The sequence below is a fragment of the Melopsittacus undulatus genome, chromosome Z, assembly GCF_012275295.1.
Source record: "Melopsittacus undulatus isolate bMelUnd1 chromosome Z, bMelUnd1.mat.Z, whole genome shotgun sequence".
NCBI lineage: Eukaryota > Metazoa > Chordata > Aves > Psittaciformes > Psittaculidae > Melopsittacus > Melopsittacus undulatus.
In genome coordinates, this window is record NC_047557.1 from 10,262,993 (window position 1) to 10,275,585 (window position 12,593).

At 54.1% G+C, this 12,593-nt stretch overlaps 1 protein-coding gene across 3 annotated transcripts in view; it reads left to right on the forward strand.

Annotated features, from left to right (window-relative positions):
* The window catches only part of CNTFR (ciliary neurotrophic factor receptor), a 204,577-nt gene extending 193,343 nt beyond the window's left edge, over positions 1-11,234 (forward strand). For 2 of the 3 annotated variants that reach the window (XM_034072898.1, XM_034072900.1), the window contains exons 8-9: positions 7,336-7,516; positions 9,187-9,332. In XM_034072898.1, the coding sequence (XP_033928789.1) occupies positions 7,336-7,516; positions 9,187-9,332 (327 nt within the window). Of the gene's footprint in view, positions 1-7,335; positions 7,517-9,186; positions 9,333-10,526 lie in introns of those variants that run through there. The other variant, XM_034072899.1, reaches the window with a different exon arrangement.
* Positions 11,235-12,593: the final 1,359 nt, after the last annotated feature.

The window sequence follows — 12,593 nt, forward strand, 5'->3', positions numbered from 1 at the left end:
TGTTTCTGGTTTTACAGGCTCCTTCAGTTAACTCACAACAGCAGCAATCGCCACGCTCACACATGCGATCTCCCTGCAAGCACGTCTGTGTGCTCACTCCTAAATGCAAGCTGGTGGCCAGGCACCATCCTGACCATCTTTGGGGAGCCCAGGGCAGGCCTTGAACCCAATTTCCTCCCACCCCATGGTGTTTGTTGGAGCAGGATCTCCACTTTTCCCATGTTTTTTAAGGGGGGATCTCATGCACTGAGCACTGACCAGCTCGGTGCACATCCTTGGAATATGGCAGGGCTCAGAAGGTATTCCTTAAGCAGTGTCAGAGCTGGTGAGCAGGCCGAGAGAGGATTTCCTCCAGTGGCTTGCCAGCAGCTTGCAGATGCCGTCACAAAGCCTAATTGAACCCATTGGCCGTGCTGACAACATGAAATGTTAACGAACCATGAGGAGAGCTGCGCCTCAGATCTCGAGATTTGCAGTAAAAGGTCATGAGATATTTAAAGCTAATAATGTGGTTGGGTTCTCTCCTTCCTCTTCTGTTTTGGAAGCATTAGAGCCATGTCTGTGAGCACTTGCAAAATGTAGGAATGTCCCTCTTTAGGGTCAGAGGGGTTTTCAGCACTTCAGGATTTTAGGAGACCTGGCACAGAGTTCCCAATGCAGGTATCTGTGCCAGCTCTGATCCAGCCAAATAATGGGGATTTCGGGATAGGAATGGGCAATTAGTGGGTATTGCCAAATACTTAGTGGTTAAGTTCATTGGTGTAAGAAGGGCACGGATATCTGAGCTGACCAACATCACTCACATGTCAGGGCAGCTGCCAGGATGTGCTCAGGCTCATCTCCCAACACAAAGCAACATCTTTGGGTCAAACAGGTGAATCTCACAGGCTAAAACCACCTGCAAGTGTGTGCTAAGGTGTATATCCCCCCTGCGACAGGGAGGGATGGAGCTGGAGAAAGCAATTAGTGCCACTGCTGGCACAGCAGCAATGTCACTTTGCAGCAGGCGCGCTTCTTCGCACCCATCTGCATCCCCCCCATGCCTCTGTCTCTTTGCCTGTGCTCCCCCCTTTGCAAGGCAACCTTGGCAGGGAGGTCACCCTGAGAGAGCTGGGTTAGAGCTTCACGGATGGCAGCTTTTATTGCGGCACTTCTCTCCCTTTCCCTCCCGGCTGCAAAGTCAGTGATTAAAAAAGAAGGGGAGAAAAAAGAGCTAATAGGTGGGAGCAAAGTGTTGAGGATGTAATAGTGATGCTTGGTGTGGGACAGGCAGGGCTGGAGCCTTGGAGGAGGATAGAGGTGGGAAATGCTCAGGAATCACTTTTCCATTCCCCTGGAGATAGAGCCAGGCTCGGGATCCTTGGTGGTCACTATCTGGGTGCTCTCAGCCCCCTTGGGAACCTAAAAGCACTGAGAATCCAGCAGGATCAGGTCTCCAAAGGCAGACATAGAGGTGGCATTGGAGCAGCAGAGCACTCATGCACTCACCCTGTGCCTGTATGCTCACACAGGTAGGATGGAGGCAGTGAGCTAAGCATCCCCTTCCGACACTCAGACCAAGCCCCCACGATACCCACACGCAAGCTGCACACATCTGATTTCACCCCATGCATCAGCATAGTAAATGCATCTGTGGGCAGCAAGTACAGCGCTGAGCAGGGTTATAGCTGGTGCTGAGCACCCTGAACATCCCTGATCCCATCTTCCCCACAGCCGCAAGCAAAAGTGAGCTCTGCCAGTAGTCACTTGGCAGGAGGGTTCAGTGCATCCGGAGGAAGAGTCTCATTATCAACAACCTTACAGTGCTGCTTTCAAAGATGCTCTTTATTTTAAGCCAGAAGGGAGCCGTTCAGCCGCACCTGGTGTGACACTCATCCTCCCAGACCAGCAGTAGGGCTGAGCTATGCACAGCAGCAGACAGCAGCCCTTCTCTGGAGGGTGACAGCAAGGACAGCATCCCAGACCCTGCTGGGCTCCACTGCTGGCAGACAATAAGGGGGACATCATTCCCTTTTCCCAGCCTTTCAGTTATCCCAGACTCAGAGCACGAAGTTCCATCTGGGATTAGCCCAGCTGATTGCTGCAATGCTGCGGAAGGAGGTGGCATTTGGGGGGTGGTTTATTACTAATGAATGTCAGACCTATTTGCTCTCCAGACATGGCTTTGAAAGGGGAAAAGCAAAACATTTCATTCCTGCAGTGGCTGTTTGCAGTGACCCCCCTGCACTCCCCAGTGGCACGGTGGCTTGCCTGCGGGTTACTGCTGCTCTTGGTTCCCACCTGGGCAGGTAAGAGCCTGCTTGGATCCCTCTGCAATAGCAGGGACTGAAGGCACCTGAACCATCAGCTACTTGTGTAGCATGAGTCCCTGCAAAACTCATTGCAGCCAAGTGGCAGGATCTGGCCTTTTGTTACAGGGAAAAGAGGCTCTGAAACTGAGCCCTATTCAACTCTCACTCCCATTTCCTCCATTATCCAGGATAACTTGGGGAGCATCCATAGATGGAGGAGGCTGTGAGGACATGCAATGCATGGCAGACTCAGGCTGTGTTCCTACAAGGGGTTTTATTCCATGTTCTTCCACTTGCTGTGTCACAGGCTGTATGAGCAGGTCAGCTTCACCCTACAATAGTTGGGGTGCTCCTTTTATTCTGGGGGAGGCAGGCTCATCCGGGATTGATACAACACCAGTGTCTGTCAATACAACACCAGTTTGGTGTCTGTCCTGGAATTCACAGCAGTGGTGCATCCCTGCCATGGGATTGAAGGGTGCCAGCTCCCCATCCCTGCACTTTCAGCTTCCCAACAGTGGAGCACCCCCTTCCCACACTGGGAGCTGGAGGTGTCAAGGAATGGAAAGCAGAGCCACAGCCGCCATGGGGGAGCCGGCAAACACATTTTCATGTGGGATGCAGAGGAGGAGGCATCTGATCCCCCCTTCTTCCCCTCCGCCTCCTTTCAACACGCACCAGTCCCCAGCCCAGCTGGTAGGGCAGGGAGGGTTGAGGGTTTCTTCCCCCCCATCCCCTTCCAAAGGCCATCTGGGCTTCAGACCTGCCTGTGCATCACATGTAATTGCTACCTGGTCACTCCAGACCATGAGCAGAGCCGGGGTGGGAACAGAGCACAGTGACCTTTTTTACTGCCGGGGCACCCTGGCAGGGTGGGCTGGGGGCAGCAGGAGCAAAGGGGGAACACGGAGGGGGGAAAGGATTCCTTAACTCCTGCTGTGCCGAGCACTGTGAGGCCGTGACTCCAGTCAGGGCAGGGAGTGGGATGAGGGCACACATGGATGTCCCCTGTTGGGGTGTGTGGTGTGGAAGGCTCATGTGGATGTCCCCAGGGCTCCAGCACATGTACAGGGCAGCATGGACAGGGGGAAAGGCAAATACTGGGAAATCCTCCCCTCCACCTGCCTTGGGTTTATGTCTCCATCCCATCAATGTGGCTGTGGGTGAGCATAGTCTATCCCTCAGCATCTCTGTTATCCCAAGCAGGCTGGTGTGGCCACGGCAGGGAATGGGATCCCAGCCCAAGCTGTCAGCTGAATTCCTGGGTTCAAGGGTTTGGGTTTTTTTTTCCCATTTCTCTCTCTTTTTCTTTTTCCCCCTTTTCCTTTTTTTGGGTTTTCTTTCCTTTATTTTTGCAATGCTAATGTCTCTGCCCTGCACTGGCTGCTGATCCCTCATTAATCTGGGCAGCCCTTCACAGCCAGCCACAGTGACTTCTGGCAGGTGCACAAAGGCAGCCAGAGACACGCAGACCCCCCCGGCCACAGACATTACCATGCACAGCCTTCCTCCAACTTTTGTCTCTGTGTGGCAGGGACGCGGATTAAGGAATTTCTCCCTCTGCCTTTGATGCTGTGTGTCCATCTGTCCCTCCACGACCTCCCCACTCTGTGTGTGTGTGTGTCCCGCTCTCCCTGTCTGTGTCCAGTTGGACCTGGTCCCCTTGTGCTTTCCCCTCTGCTGCTGAGCCATGGGCACCCACACAGGGACTTCCTCACCCACCATGGCAGACATTGGATGTGCCCCCCACACTGCCCAGCTCAGAAGTGTTGCATGCAGAGGTCATGTGTGTGGGGAGAGGTGGATGGTGTCTTTTCTGCCTTCCCTTTTGTCTGTTGGCTATGGAGTTGCTTAGGGCAGCATCCTCCAAGGGCCTACAAGAAGGGTCCTCCAGCTCCTCCAGACTGGGCCATGGGGGAGCATTTCCCCCCCAAAGCATGCAAGGCACAGCCTTGAACCCATTGTGCATGCACCCCCCCCATCTGCATCACACTCAGATGCAGGCTGGCTGCAGCCTGGGAGAGGTAGGAATTGCTCCCAAGAGGAAATGTTCAGCCGGGAGGGCTCTATGGGATGGAGCAGCAGCCTGGCCAGGTCATTGGGACCCCATTGTGGCTGACCTGCCTGCAACCTGCCTGCTGTTGGGGCTCAGGCAGCAGCCAGAAGGGCTTGGAGCATGCTGGAAAACCTTGAGAGAGACAAACATCAGCTGGATAAACCCAGCATCCTTTCGAGCCCTGTGTTTATTCCCTGGCTCCAAAGCACCCCTGGCCCAGTGCAGGACAAGCTGGGAGGAACAGGCTTACAGGGACATGGCAGCATACTCAGTAAGGTTTCATTTGCTTTGTCATGAGGAATTAATTAAGCTTGATCACTTTAGCATCACCATCCATACTGGTGGATGCCACCAAACACCCCATCCAGAGGAGTCCCTGCTGTGTGACATGCACAATGCTGTACGTGGGTCCCATCTCACTGTGCCAGTGACCAGAGCTGGTGGCAGAGGCATCAATCCCATGGTCTGGGTGGCAGGGACATCCTCACTGTGCCACAAGGCTCCTGTCCTGCCCACCCTAACCTGGGGACCTGGGCCATGAAGTTGTGCCCCTATGAGAAGAAGCTGCAGAAGTTGTCTCAACTCTGCTGGGTGCAGCAGTGGGTACCAAGAGCCCATCACCACCGAGGACCCTGATCCAGCTCTGGCTTTGGTCCTAGGCTGAGAAGGGATGGAGTTTGGTGGGGTTGGCAGGATGGGTCCCCAGAGGCTGTAAGATGCATAGCTGTGTCCTGCAGGAGGGACTGGCATTTTTTCACCTTCTTTTCCCCATCCTCCCTTCTGCCCAGACCTCATAGGATTTCCATTCTCACCTATTCCATAAGTGAAATGGTCCAAAACACTTTTCCTGCAGGACTGGCTGTGCCCAGCCTGGGATGCAAGCAGCCACCCCCATTATATAGGCTGTGCTGCGGAGCTATGAGCAGCTAAACAGGACTGCTTTAAGCCTGATACCACTATCTGGACAAGACACAGTGCCTGTGACTCCTGGGCTGGCTCTCAGCCTCTGTGTTGTGCTGGAAACTCAGGGATACCTCCACAGAGCCCCACTGAGCTCATCTGCCCCCATACCAGGCTCTGGCCTCAGACCCACCGGTGAATATCCCAAGTAGCTGGCAATGGATCAGACCCAATGGTGAGACTCATGGCACAGCGGGAAGCTGTCCCGTGGATGGTAGGGATGGACTCAGGTACCAGTTGTCCCAGCACTTTGGTTAATGGTGGTTTAGGGCTTAGGCACACCTCAGCTTGGCACAAGCCCTGCAGTGAATCCCTGTTTGCATCCTACCAACTAAGTGGGTGTCAGCCCCGCATTGCTTGTGCAAGGGGAGGCAGGACATGGCCTTTCCTCATCCAGACCTCGAATCTGCAGGGATGTGATGGACACACACCTTTCTCCATGAAGCTCCCCTGACAAGGTTTGGTAGCAACTTCATGCCTTGCAGGCAGCAGGAGGCCCTTTGCTCCTTATGGCTAAGGGGACACACCAGCCAGGCCTGCCCCCAGATGTGCTCCAGATGTGGGGCTCTTGCCATGTGCTGGGCAGCATGAGCAGTTGGGAGCTCAGAGCCCAAGGGTCCTGCTGTTGAGGGGGAATAGGGAAGGAATGGCTCTCACCTGGATCAGGAGAGCATCCCTGGTAGGGATTCCCAAGAGTGACTGTAGAAGGCATGGGGTGCTGCAGTTTTTATGCCAAAGGGATCATATCTGTGCTGGGTGTTGCACATGTTGTACTGGGAGAGCTGGAAAAGGGATGGGTCTTTTGCAGGGTGCTCTCCTGCTTTTCAGGTACCACTGCAAGCAGCATGGTGATGAGATTAACCACGAAGCTCACTGGCCAGGCCAGCACTTACCCCTGTGTGTGTAAAGCTGCAGTGCTGGGGCAGTTTCATCTCTCAGCTGCATTGGCCCAGGCACTCTGGGCACCCCAATGATGCAGCATTTCTGTCTTTGGGCTTTGGGACCAGGCAGAAGGTTTTGGCTCCTTCTTGGTCCTGTCACTGAACTGAGTTCTTAATGAAACTCAGCTATTGGCGATCCCAATACCTGGCCATCTCCTGGGTGGCTGTGGAAACGTGGACAACCCATATGAATTATGCCATGAAGTTCCCCCCATCCATGAGGTACCACTTGTTCTGCCTGAGCTTCAGCCCCTGGCTGAGCATCAGCACATGTAGATGGACTACATCAGACTTGCACCATCCCTCATCCCTCCAGCATCTTTATGACCCACATGTGTCTGGAGAGAAGGTGATTTGTGTTAGACAAGGCACAGGGAAGGACAATGGGTGCTCCATGTCCCCGTATGGGGACACAGGCACCACAGCAAGGAATGAAGCTGGCATCATGCTGGTCTTCAGCCTCAGAGACTGGATCTAGAGATCCCTGGAAGGTGTGGACACAACCTGGGTTGTGTCCCATTGCAGCAGATGCACCCCAAGAACAGGACAACCTCCCATGGCAGCAAAGACAATGGGACAGAGGGAATTTTGCTAGGAAAGACATCTAGTCACGGCTTGATCCTTATCCAAGGGCACAGCCAGAGGGATGCAGACTGAGCCAGTGGGATGCCAGCAGGCATGGGAGCAGGGTGGCTGGTTGGGCAAGACTCATCGCAGCCCTGGTAGTGATGCCCAGAAGGCATGTGCATTCACCCCAGCCAGCAGCTCCAGCACCCAGCCACACCATGTCCAAGCAGAGCCTGCCCAAGCATCTGCTGGGTTCTGGTGACCTCTAGAGGAAGTCTCTCTGCTCCAGCAGCTCAAGTTTGGGAGCAGGATGGGGTCTCACCAGACCTTTAGCTTGGCTGCCACTGGGAAGTTCTCCCCTTGCAGCCCTGTCCTGGGCTCATGCCTCGGCCCCAAGCCCTGTAGCACTTCCCAAAGTGCCATGAAAGTGTCATTGTCATCCTCTAGCCGAGCTAAACTTGTTGATCCTCTCACACCTCCCTGTACACGGGGTTCCCTCTGACCACCTTGCTGCCCGCAGGTTGAGCTGTCGGACGGGACATCGCACACCATCACGGATGCCTATGCTGGCAAGGAGTACATCATCCAAGTGGCAGCTAAAGACAACGACATTGGCACGTGGAGTGACTGGAGCGTGGCTGTCCATGCCACCCCATGGACAGAGGAGCCCAAGCACCTCACCACGGAGGCGCAGATCACAGGTAAGAGCCCCCTTCCCAATGCAAACAGGCTGTGCCCACAGCAGGGGTACCCATGAGCCCTGGCTGAGGGTCCTCCTTGTCTGGCTCTATGCATGTTCCATCCCCAGCCAAGGAGATCCCCCAGCACCTAAGGGGAATGCAGCCCTTTACCCTACACTTTGCCCCATACCCATGGCCCTGGCAGTAGGTGCAACTGTGACTTGAGTGTCCCAGGTTACTTGGTCCTGGTATCCTTCTCACCAGGTTACTTGGGGTATCACATTAGTTTGATGATGATGATGATGATGGTTATGATTATTGTTATTATTGCTATTATTATCATTCCCTGAGGCCTCCATCCCTCCCTTTCCAGTCCTACCCCCTCCACACCTCCGACCCCGCACAATAGCTCGGAGCGATGCCAATTCGAAATAAAAGCCACAAAGTTAACAAGCCTCTGTTTCTAGGAAAGAGCTGGGACTGGGTCCAAATGGGTGTTATCAGCCCTCCGTTTCCCAGAAGGGCTGGGGTTGGACCCTGCACCAGTTCCCCTGGCTGGCACCATCAGTGGGGCAGGGGTGAGCAGTGCTTCTAGTCAGCACTGCAGATGTGAGGTGGACAGATGTGCATGTGGGGATGGAGGATGCTCAGTGTCCCCATCCTCCAAGCTCTAACACAGACATGTGTGCAAGCCTGACATGCATGAACCTCTGAGGGCCCTGGCAGTGCTCACTGCCTGGGGATGTGGTACTTGCAAGACCTGGATGGAGGTGCCTCCTGCATGGAGATACCCCCACCTGCCAAACCAGCACCCAATAGGGCACCTGTGGGTTCAGGCAGCAGCAGGGATTTGCAGCCCTTCATCCCTGTGGGGGTAAAACCCCACAAGAAGTGCAGGTACACCATGCAGCACTGCTAGGGTGAGGGTGTGGGGTTTGCTTCTGTACCCACCTGCATCATGCTTGATGCAAACACCACTTACAACAGCACTTGCCTGCTCTCTGCTTGTCATGTCCCTCACATGTGTGTCCCTGTATGTGGGATACCCCAGCCCTAAGGCTGAGCCTCACCATGACATTTCAGTGGGGTCTGAAAGACGCTGAGACAGATCCCTGTGGCCTCATCATCCACCCCAGGTTGTCTGGAGGGGACACTGGGACCTGCTGGATGTGACCAAAGGTGCCTCAGGCTGACTGACCCCTCAAGCTCTCCCTGCAACCATGCAGCCTTCTGTAGGGACAGACAGCCCATCTGGTCCTGTACGGAGGAGAACAAGCCCCATGAGCCAGCCCAGCCGTCACAGCCATGTCTGGGATGTTCTCTGGGCCAGGGATGCTCTCTACTGAGTGCTTGTATCCATGTCACCAGCATTTCTGAGCCAAATCCCTGCTGAGCTGATGCACAGAGCAGTCTGGCTGGTCAGGATGAGGCTGGGAGGGATGCTCAGCTCTGCTTGGTGGTGCAAGCATCTCCGGTCCAGTGTCAGAGCAGGGAAAGTCTCATGGACCACACCATCCCCTGGCTCTTCATCCCAGTCCCCCAGCTCAGCCCTAGTACAACACAGCAGTGAGGGGGGCAATCTGGGGACAGGACAGTGCCATGTCCTCAGTAGCAGTGAAGTGGGGCTGACCCTATGGGACACATCACCGGGTACCCCAATTCCTCTCACCATCCTCTTTCACTCCTTGCAGAGACAACAAGCACTAGCACCTCCTCTTTCATGCCACCCCCCACCACCAAGATCTGTGACAAGGGGGCCGTGGTGGGCAGCGGAGCCGTGGCAGTGTGTTGGACAGCTGGACTTGTCTTGGCTGCCTATAGCATCCTCTTTATTTAGTGAGTATTACCCAAACCATGGGCGTAACAGATGGGATGTGGGTGCAGGGATATGGGGACTCCAGGGACTCCAGCGTGGCTGGGAATGGGATGTGTGTGAAGGGCATTGGGAATGAGCCATTTGGGGGTTTTCTTGCAGTTTCATTTTAAATATACCCAACCTGGCTGCTTTTCCAGATTGTGTGTTCTGGAGGAGATCTCAGTAATGGCTTTCCAAGCATTATCCACAAAGCCTGTAGAGGGATCAGCCTTTCATGTCTCATTCTCAGCAGCCCTCTTCCCTCCCCACTGATGGTGTTAAGAGGCCAAGAAACCACATGGAAATCTAAGCCTTTTGTGCAGTGACAGAGGGAAAACTGTCCAAGATCAGAAAACCCAAAGATGCATCTCAAAAAGTCCTTGTTTTGGCTTCGGATGAGCTGGCAGCCTGGAGAGCCCCAGAATAGAATCATAGAATCAGCTAGGTTGGAAAACTCCTTTGAGATCATTAAGTCCAACCCTCACCTTATGTTGCCAAGTCCCCCACTGAACCATGTCATTGAGGGCCTCATTGAGGGCCTCATTTAGACTGTTTGTGAACACTTGCAGGGATGGTTGCTCCAACACTGCCCTGGGCAGCCTGTTCCAACACCTGAACACCCTTTTCATGGAGAAGCTGTTCCTTATCTCCAACCTAAGCCTCCCCTGGTGCAGCTTGAGGCCGTTCCCTCTTGTCCCATCACTTGTTATTTGGGAGAAGAGACCAGCTACCTCCTCAGTACCTGCTCCTCTCTGGGCCTGGGCTGATGTTCCATGGGTGTCTACCCATCCCTTTTCACTGTACCCACACTGCCCTAAGACTGGAGGATTGGTCCTTTGTGTCCCTTTGTGGGATAATGGATGTGCCACCCATCCTTCAGTGCCCAAGGAGGAGACGTTGCGAGGCAGCTCCTATGTGCACAGGGTCCTATGCTCCTCCTTGGCTGTGTCCCTTCCACGCTAGCAGTGGCAATGGGAAAGGGGAGAAAACACAGCCTAGAGTGGATGGGCAGGGTCCATCCCTGTGAGGAAGAGATGGAGTTGATGCATTTGGGCACCTGGTTCAGGTAAGGGGTGAATTTCCCTGTGGAAAGAGTCAAAATCCTCCTTGGAATGTCCCCTTATTGACCAGGCATGTCCAAGCACAGAGCAGTGACCCCTCTCCTTCCTCTTGCAGATCCTCATCTGTCTGTCCATCGCATCCCAGCGCAGAAGACGCCTTCCCACCACCCACCACCGCTGCCACCCGCGCCTCGCTACCCCTTCCCTGGGTTGAGTCTCTTTATCTCTTCGATTTTGCACACGTTGAGGACGTATCACGCTTCTTGCCATCGCTTCGGATGAGGACAGAGCTGCTGCCATCCCATGGGGAGCCACAAAATCCTCTCGAGCCCGGAGCGAGGAGACGCACTTGTCCCCGTTGTCCCCCCCACCAGTCCCCATGCCCCTTTTCCCAAGCAAGACAAAGCGAGCCTGGTCACCGTGCTGCAGCTGAGGACCCCGCTCATACAGCTAACCCCCCCCACGCCAAAGACGTGCCCGGCACCCCGGCACCCACCCCGGTGACAGGGAACGTGACGGCGCACGGAGAAAAGGGGATATGAAAATGGGGGGGGTGGTGAGGGGAATGATGCTCCCAGCTGTGGACCCCCCCTCAGAGAAGAAGGGGGTCCCTCCAAGGACCGGACTTGCTTCCCCGAGCTCGTGACCGCATGGTGAAGATGAAGGGGGGAATGGGTTGGAGAGGGGTCTTGGTCTCCTCGGAGGGGATGGATGATGGAGGGAAGAACTGGTGGCTTCCACAAGTGTGGTTGGGAGCAGGGAGCTGGCAGGGTTTTAATGGGGAAAAAATATGAAATTATGGGAAAAAAGAGGAAATTATGGGAAAAAAGAGGAAATTATGGTAAAAAAAGAGGAAATTAAATACCAATAAAACCCCCCTGACCCTTGCTGAGCGCCTGGAGCTGCCCCTCTGGCTCCCCCTTCCCTACCCAGACCCCTGCAGGAGCCTTCGCCACCCTCAAACCCACATCACCACCAAACTTTTGACCACATTGGATACAGGGAATCTCCCCGCTGACATATTTGTCTCACTCCCCAACAAAAGCAGCATAGCTCTGCTGTTGCCTTTAGAGCTGGAGCCCTGCAGACTTGTCCCCCGCTGTCCCCTGCTGTCCCCAGCTGCCCCTGTGCCTGCTCTGCTCTCCATCCTGCCCCAAGACCTGTTTTGTAAAGACACCTCTCGCCCCTGCCTGGACCCAAGCGCAGTATTTAATACCGTACGTCCGAGTATTCCCACTGTTGACATGCTGTATTTGAATTTTTTATAGATGTATATATATAAAAAAACAGAAAAAAAGAATCAAAAAAAATAGAGGGGATAAAAATAAGCTCACACAGAGACAACGCACACACGCACACACACACACATGCACCAGGAGAGACCGTCTTCATTAAATGATCATTTCATGATGTGTAGCAGCTCTGGGTGTTATTTTCCTTCTTATCTGGAGTGTGTGGGTTTGGTTGCCCTGCTCCTGTTTGTGGGGCTGGCTTTGACAGGGGGGGATGTGGGGAGCGCAATGAGGGGGATACAGAGACTGAGCATAAGGTGTTATCCCCACAGAGAGATGGGGCACTCCAAAACTGGCCTTTAGGGCACCCTGAGAAGGTGCAAGGGGGATGCTTACCCCTGGAAATACCATGTCATGTAAAGGGGATGGTTGTCACCACCCTGTGCCACATGTGTCTATTCACGGGCCCTTGGGGATCCCCATATGTCCCCAAAATCCTACCAGACCCTGACACCATTGGGGCAGGCAGAAGGATGGAGAAGTGCCTTTGCCCCACTGCAGAGCAGAGGCTGGAGGTGGCACGTAGTCCCAATTAATGCACTTTCCTTGTCTGATTAATAATTTCACATTAGGAAAATGCCACTGGCCCAGATGCTCTGAATTAAACTTCCATCAGGGCAGAGCTCACAGGAACATGGCACAGGGGCAATGAGTGCAGCAAAGCACACTGTGTCGGGGTCTGGCCTCTCCCCATGTGCTTTGCTTGTGAACACCAACCAAAGCAGAGATGTCATCGAGCTGCAGCTCATCCAAGGGGGAAAAATAGTCTTTTTAACAAAATGCCCCAACACTGTCTTTCCATTTGGAATATGGATGGATGGATGGATGGATGGATAGATGGATGGATGGATGGATAGATGGATGGATGGATGGATGGATGGATGGGTGGA